The sequence below is a fragment of the Pan troglodytes genome, chromosome X (assembly GCF_028858775.2).
Source record: "Pan troglodytes isolate AG18354 chromosome X, NHGRI_mPanTro3-v2.0_pri, whole genome shotgun sequence".
Taxonomy (NCBI): domain Eukaryota; kingdom Metazoa; phylum Chordata; class Mammalia; order Primates; family Hominidae; genus Pan; species Pan troglodytes.
In genome coordinates, this window is record NC_072421.2 from 48,088,384 (window position 1) to 48,096,487 (window position 8,104).

An 8,104-nucleotide genomic window follows, 5' to 3' on the forward strand; every position below is an offset into this window, starting at 1 on the left:
GACTGGGCTCCGCGTAGGCGGGCAGGGCAGCTCTACGGTTAGACAAGACCATAGAGCTGGGTAGAAGACGAATTTAGAACACAGCGGAGGTAGGAGGGCAGGATGGCTGTCAGGCACACGAAAGAGCATTGAGTGGCAGAAACGAAATGCTTTCAGAGGGCAGGGTTGAACTGCGGCCAGAGTTAAAAAGGGGAGGAACCTGGCTCTGCGTTGATTGGCGGTGGCTGAACTCAACCTAGAATAGGGGCCCGACTAGGGAGAGCGGGATCCAGGTCTGTGCCCATTGGAAGCTGGAATACTTACAAGTAGGGGCTAAGACAAGGTAGGGCTGAGTTAGGGTTTGGGTGTAATTTAGGGTACCTGGGGAATGATTGGGTGTGTGAAAGGGTAAACCTTAGGGCCCTTTGATTGTTGTGGGAATGAACAAACCTCCACCATGAATTGGCCCATTCTCTATGGCAATTCAAAGGGTGGCGTCTAGGAAAAGGAATGGAAGAAAGGGTGAGGTGGGGGGCCCAGGTTGCCAAGATGACAGAAGAGAGGGCAGTGCATAAGGTCAACTGGCAAATACTGCCAGGCAACAGGCTGGAGGCAGGACTGCTGGGGCATTTTAGAGGTTCCACAGAGAGACTGGATCTCTGGGTCTCTCAGTAACTTTGTGCCCTAGGAACAGCCCCCGTGGCAACTAGCAGGGTTTATGGGGAAAAAGAAGGGCCATGTGACTCAAAGGCATTCAGGCTCTTTAATGTCTGAGGATGGGGGGAAGAAGTCAATGGTGAGGCTTCTCTGGGAAATTCTGCAGGCCTTGTAGTTCTCTAAGCCCCTGAAAAAGAGGACAGAAGAGATTGAACAAAGACTGGGTCTGGGTTACGCCCCCAGGCTTGCTCTGACCTCCCTCCCTTGACTCCAGTTTAGAGGGAAAGATGGTCCTTCCCTTCTTTCGCTCTCTCCCTTCTTCAGGTCACCACCCTAAACACAGAGTCTGGTAGTGGGGTGAGCTGCTCTCACCTCTAGCAACATGTGGATATGGGCTTTGATATTCATGGAGTCCTTGGTGAGGCTGTTGCTGAGCCTAGAGAAAAGAAACAAGAAAGGGCAAAATGGGCCCCACATGATTATGAGGATGACCCTTCCTTATCACTTCAAGATCTACTTATATCCTGGATGATTTCCACCTGGCTCATTCCTATGCAGAAATGCCAAGCCACCATCTGTTTTTCACTGATTCAAAGATTATTAAATGCCTACTGTATGCCAGGCAATTTTAGGCACTGGGAGATAGCAGCAAACACAACAAACAAAACTCCCGGCCTGATGGACTTCAAATTCTTGTAAAGAAAGACATAACAAAAAACCAATGGAATAAAAGCTATGTGTCAGATGGTTCTAACTACAATAACAAAAATTAAAAATGAGAGACAATAAGGAGTACAGGAGTGGGGGGCTGCAATTTTAAAGAGGGCTCAGGGATGGCTTCACTGAGAAGCATTTGAGTAAAGACTTAAAGACAGTGAATTTTGAGTAGTGTGGCTATATGGAGGATGTGTTCCACACACAAGGGGCAGCAAACACAAAGGCACTGAGGTGGGAGTGTGCCTGGCATGTTTGAGGTGCAGCAAAGAGGCCACTCTGGCTGGAGAAGAATAAGTGAAGGGGGAATGTAAGAGGTGAGGTCAGAGAGGTAATGAGGGAGACAAACTGTGTGAAGCCTACAAGGCCATGGTAAGGACCCTGGCTTTGACCTTAAGTGAGATGGGAGCCAAGGGAAGGTTGCAGCAGAGGAAGGAGGTTGAATTACATGAACCAGTCAGTTGACTCCTTTTCTCTAAGCCAGTTTGGATCAGATCTCGCCCAAAAGAATCCTAATTGATATAAAGGGTCAAGGAAGGCCTTTCTCAAGAATGAAGAATGAGAAGGAATCGAAGAATGCCTAATGGTTAAGCAGTAGGAAGGCCTTTTCCACAAAAAGGACAAGAGGCAACAAAGAGCTGTTTGAGAAGCAGTGAGGTCAGAGTGTTAGAAATTAAGTGAGTGGGGAGGGAAAGTGGCCTAAGACAAGGTCCAAGAGATAGGAGGAGGTTAGATCACACAGGGTCTTAATATAATAAGGAATGTGGATTTTATTGTGCTGTCAATGTAGGAGTCAGTTTGAGGGGTAAATGAAACTAAATACTGTTGGAAAAGCAGAGAGCAATAAGATAGGATGTTAAATTGGAAAAAAAAGTAGTATGAACCCATGTATATACCAATATCTCCCACATTTTTATTTCTAGCCCAGAACTCTCTCCTGAACTTGACTAGTTTTAATGACATCTTCTAAAAATCCACTTCAGTGTTTAATAAGTGCCTCATACTTAACAGGTTCCAGACTAAACTCCTGACCTTCCCCTCCAAATCTACTCCTCCCCTAACTTCTCCATCTCAGATAATGGCAACTCCATCCCTCCAGCTGCTCAGCCAAAAACCTGGACTCCTCTCTCTCACACTTCACATCCAGTCAGCCATTCTTCTTAAAATCATGACTGTTCCATTGCAGGTAATGCTTCTGATCTCCATGATATGCTTTCTCCATAGCACTGTCAACATCTGACATACTACATCATTCATTTGTTTATTGTTTGTCTCCCCTGACTAGAATGTCAGCTGTATGAGGGCAGATTTTGTTTTTTTTTGTTTCCTGCTCTATCCCCAGGGACCAGAACAGTGTGTGGCACAGAGGAGGCACCCAACGTATGTTGAATGAATAAGTGACTACTCCATTAAAAGGAACCTGAAGTTGGTTGAGTGTATGTTTAGGGACAGGAAATAAATGAAGTATGGGTGTTGTTGCCAGAAAGCAAGAATACTTTCAAGAATATTCTGGGGGTAACGCTTAAAGAACAGAAGAATGAACCTGATCAGCTCCTAAGGGACAATTTTAACATCAAAAAAGAGAACAAAATTAGTTAATGGTGTAAGCTTACCTTATGAAAACCTATGAGTTCAACACTTTAAAAGGGAGAAAAATACAGAGTTCACCAAATGCTAGCTGTAACACAAAAGGGATATGTTTATTACTGCTGATTTATTTTTATTTGCTATGTGAGAAGCAAATTACTACTGATTTAGTATGTAAGGCAGTGTGAATAGTCATATGGTTATGCTTTTTTTTTTTTTTTGAGATGGAGTCTCACTGTGTCGCCCAGGCTGGAGTGCAGTGGCGTGATCTCGGCTCACTGCAACCTCCACCCTCCGAGTTCAAGCGATTCTCCTGCCTCAGCCTCCTAAGTAGCTGGGATTACAGGCGCCTGCCACCGTTCCCGGCTAATTTTTTGTATTTTTAGTAGAGACGGGGTTTCACTATCTTGGACAGGCTGGTCTTGAACTCCTGACCTCGTGATCCACCCACCTCGGCCTCCCAAAGTGCTGGGATTACAGGCGTGAGCCACCGCGCCCGGCCATTAGGCTGTTTCTTCTATAATTACATGTCTATTCATGAGATGTGGATGTGTACTCCTTTCTGTGTCATCAGGAAAGAATATAGAGATTTCATCCCTTCCACTTCCCAAACAAAGAAATATACTAGGAACAGGAAGAACTGACACTTTTGATCACATAAAATGACCAGAAAGTTAGTTCAAAGTATATCCCAAGTAACCAAATATTTTAAAGGACAGCCAGCTACATAGACTCAAATCTTCATCTCTTAGAAAAATTAAACTTCTAGACAGTCCTACTAATTACAATAAAGCAGTAAGAGTCAACCATATTTTTCATCACACTAATAGACCAGGTCAGTACATCAAAAAGACCAGGCAAGGGGGCAGGCACTGACAATTTAAATACTTCATTTTGGGGAAGTACGTGGAGTGTCAAAACATTAAAATCTATTTGATAGGCTCAGGAATCCTGTGACATAACAAGGAAAGCCTTCTTATACAAACTGGACTTTAGCTGGGCGCGGTAGCTCACACCTGCAATCCCAGCACTTTGGGAGGCTGAGGTGGGCAGATCATCTGAGGTCGGAGTTTGAGACCAGCCTGGCCAACATGGCAAAACCCTGTCTCTACTAAAAATACAAAAATTAGTCGGGAGTGGTGGTGGATGCCTGTAGTCCCAGCTACTTGGGAGGCTGAGGCAGGAGAATCCCTTAAGCCCAGGAGGCAGAGGTTGCAGTGAGCCAAGATCGCACCACTGCACTCCAGCCTGGGCGACAAGAGCAAAATTCCGTCTCAAAAACAAAGTGGACTTGGTCTAAATGACCACCAGTTCAGAATTGTGTTGACCATGAAAGCAGGCCGTTTAATTAAACTATTTGCTAATTGGTCTGAACACCAAGAATCAGAAATCTCAGCAGGTCTGAGGTTCTTTTGGGTCCACTAGCACCTGCTAGTCCTTCCCATGGCTGGAAAGGTTTGAAAAGATAAAAATTACTGAAACTCTAAGGGAGGCAACTCTGGAAAAAATGAATGTAGGAACAGACATAAACATAACCAACAAAGAAGTTTAAATCAATGGTACTCACACTTGTGAGATGTTGTTAATCTAAGTGTATTGCTCAGTGCCCCCATGCTCATTCCATTGAAACCAAGCTCACCTCTCTTGGTAGTTTCACTAGCATGCCAGGCACACTATTCCTCTTGCCAGGAATGCTCTTCGCCAGATAGCCCCATGGCTTTGTCACCCAGTCAAATGATTCGAATGTCCCTTCCTCTGGGAGGCCTTCCCTAGCTACATTTCAAATCCCTCATCTATGCTCCCAACTGCCCTTCCCTGCACAAAACCGTAAATCAAGCTTGTCCAACCCGCAACCAGTGGGCCACATGCGGTCCAGGACGGCTTTGAATGCAGCCCAACACAAATTCATAAACTTTCTTAAAACATTATGTGATTTTTTTTTTGCAACTTTTTTCTTTTAGCTCATCAGCTATCATTAGCATTAGTGTATTTTATGTATGGCCCAAGACAAATCTCCCAATGTGGCCCACGGAAACCAAAAGATTGGACACTCCTGCCTTAAACTCAACTGGAGCCCACATTTTCTCTCCCCATCACCCCCAACACAGATCTGCTTCAATAACCACTTTAATATGCTTCCAGCATACCCTTTCAAATTATTTCAACAAACACAAAGCCAGGTACAGCGGTGCGCCTGTAGTCCCAGTTACTTGGCAGGCTGAAGCAAGGGGATTGCTTGAGCCCAGGAGTTTGAGGATGTAGTATGCTATGATCGCAGCGTAAACAGTCACTGCATTCCAGCCTGGGCAACACAGCAAGACACCATCTCTTAAAAACAAAAACACAGAGTGTCTACTATATGCTTGTACTACTCTAGTCACCTGGGTATAAGGGAATAAACCAAATCTCCCCCTTTGTAAAACTTACATTCTAATTGGAGGAGACAACATGAGAAAGAAATTACATAGTAAATATTAGGGGGTGATAAGTGTTAGTAGAAAAAAAGTAGAAGGAGGGGAATCAAGCATGCCAGGGGCTGTAATTTGAAAGTTAGGTTACAGAGGGCCTCGTTGAGGAAGTGACATTTAAGCAAGAGTGAGTGAGTGAGGAGAAAGGAAGCCATGTGGGTACTGGGGGAAAGAGCAGTGCAGGCAGAGAGAACAGCTACAGCAATATCCCTGGGGTGGGATCATTCTTGGGGTGCTGAAAGAAGCATGTGAAGGTGAGTGTGGCAGGAACACAGTGAATGAATAGTAAAATTAGCAGGAAGTGAAATCATAGGTAACTAGTTTTCTTGTTACCAATTCTAACAGGCTGAGACCTCATGGATCTGGTCATAATTGTATTTATGTATAACAGTATAGTCCTTCTAGATTGTAAGCCTTCAAGGAACTCTTCTGTCTTGTTCACTGCTGCATTCCCACTGCTAAGCACAGTGCCTGGCATACAGAAGATGCCCAATAAATGTTTGCGTGAATGAACAATACAAAGATCATTTTTTGAGTGCTTATTATGTGCTACACATGGGCTTTGCAACCCCATTTCTTCAGCCCCAGCTCTGAAGAGGAGGGGAGACGAGTCCTTAAGTATCATTCCAGGCAGCCATGGGTAAAGGGAGAAGAGTGTTGGAAATGGTGGTGTTTTTACACACTATCCTCATGGAATGGACTTACTCTGTGAGGAGAGAGCTCTTACGATCAATGAACTTGAGAGCTTCTGCCAGTGTCAACTCCAGGAAAAAACCATATCCCAGGGCCACATAGATGCGTGAAGTATCTGGGCTGAGGAAAGAGAGGTTAGAGGAAGTGGGGAGAAGTCCTTATCACTGTTTAGCATAGTTTATGTTTTGCTCCCCACCCTTCCCCAAATTGAGGCTCTGGGAAGGCAGGGATTTTGTCCTATTTTATTCACTGTCACATCCCCAGCACCTAGCTTATATCCTACTGGGATATAAAACCTCGCATAGTGCCTGGTACATAGAAGATACTCAAAAAAATATATGTTGCATGAGGGAAGGGGTAAGCTGAACCCTGTGGGCTCAGAGGGGCGGGTAGACACTCACACCACTGTGTCAACGAAGAAGTTACAGCCCAAATCCACCTGCATATATAACTCCGAGTGCTTAGCTTCCTGTGGGGCCAGGGAAAAAGAGGTAGGGGTCAGTGGTGAACTCTTAGGTCAGGTGACAGGGTTGGGTCTGGAGTCTCTCTTCCCATTTCCCTCCCTTGCCCACACATACCAAAAAAATGGTACCCAATCCGATAGTCTTTACCTGGAGTCGCTCAATGACATTTCTCAGTTGAAGGTATTTGGCCAGCTGCTCATATACCTTGTCTCGATGGTCCAGCACCTTTCTGATGGGACGAAAGTACAATGGTGACCAATAGGCAGCCCCATTCCTCCTAGTATACCTCATATCATGACCCTCTGACACTCTCATGTCACCATACACTGAAAAGGCTTTTTAGTGCATAAGTTAATTTTGGGCTCTGGGTCAGACTGCCTGGGTTTGGATCTGGGCTCTATCCTTTATAGATGTGTGACTTTGGCAAGTAAATAACCTGTTTGGGACTCAGTTTCCCCATTTATAAAGTACAAATGACAGTATTACCTTGTAGAGTCATTAGGATTAAATGAGCGTTTACTACAAAGCATCTAGAATAATGCCTATCAAATGGTAAACTCTCTATATACATGTTAGTTATAATTACTATTATTACACTCCCAATACTGAACTCCAATCATAATGTCCCATCCTCACCCTAGAAAAATCCTCCATCCCTTTTAGGATGCTCATAGGCCTAGTTCTGAACACCTTATTTCCTGCTTAGATTAACAAAGATTGCAATAATATTTCTTCATACTCATTGAACCTCTACTATGTTTCAGGCATCCATGCTAAATTCTTTACAAAGATGGGACACATCAAAAACTCAAAACCACTGCAAGGGGAAGGTTCCAGAAAACTCCCCATTTCACAGAAGAGTAAAGTTTATAGGGCACAGAAAGGCGAGGTAGGACGTATTCACAAGGATGAAGAATGGCCGAGCCAGGATTCGAACCCGAGAACTGTGGCTCCAGAAAACAAGCCTTAATCCGTTAAACATCGGAGGCCGCGCATGCGCTGACACGCCCCTGCTATGAACGCCACGTCCCAGCCAAACTGCACCCCGGATGTCGTCCCCACTTCTCGCTCCAAGGAGCGCGGGGCCGGACTCTGAACGCCTCGCCCGCCAATCCAAAGGGTTGGCCCTAACTTTGAACGCCCCACCCACCACGTGGAATGTTCCAAACGCCCCGCCCCCCGCACTGTCACTCACCGCAAGTCCCGCTGCAGCACGTCACTGATGAAGGTCTCGTAGCGCAGCACTTTCTCCCCCGTGGCCTCCACCGCCCGCCGCTTAGGGGGCGTCGCCATGATGGGCTCCTGGGGAGTGGGGAGGGGGAAGACCATGTTGACCGATCCAGTTTGGCCTCACACACAGTTCATCTCTACCCTCTCAACGCTGGGAATCGGCTTGTCCGGCTCAAGCTGGAGGTTCAGCCTTCCGCCCCTCCCAACTCGGGGACACTACCACCCAGGGACACCCAAGCGCGGCCTTTACCTCAGGCCGCCAGCAATAAGAACGGTTGGTAGGAACCGCCGCTTCCGGGTGGCGCGGGTGAA

The 8,104-nt window shown here is 45.9% G+C and overlaps 1 protein-coding gene across 1 annotated transcript; it reads right to left on the minus strand.

The window, feature by feature from the left end:
• Window positions 1-723: 723 nt before the first annotated feature.
• UXT (ubiquitously expressed prefoldin like chaperone) lies at window positions 724-7,891 on the minus strand. Its single transcript, XM_016943667.2, has 6 exons — window positions 7,758-7,891; window positions 6,710-6,791; window positions 6,500-6,567; window positions 6,111-6,218; window positions 1,009-1,072; window positions 724-823 (listed from the first exon to the last, which is right to left on the minus strand). Exons 1-6 carry the CDS (start codon window positions 7,889-7,891, stop codon window positions 770-772), a joined length of 510 nt encoding a protein of 169 aa, XP_016799156.1. The 3' UTR covers window positions 724-769.
• Between the last annotated feature and the right edge of the window lie 213 nt (window positions 7,892-8,104).

Bases quoted from the DNA above. Each gene is read 5' to 3' on its own strand.
- UXT (XM_016943667.2), bottom strand. From the start codon at position 7,891: ATGGTCTTCCCCCTCCCCACTCCCCAGGAGCCCATCATGGCGACGCCC. The intron at 6,568-6,709 runs GTAAAGACTATC...CTGGCCCCACAG, and splicing joins ATGTCATTGAGCGACTCCAG to GAAGCTAAGCACTCGGAGTT. The intron at 1,073-6,110 runs GTAAGTCCATTC...TCTTTTCTCTAG, and splicing joins AAGAGCTCTCTCCTCACAGA to GCTCAGCAACAGCCTCACCA.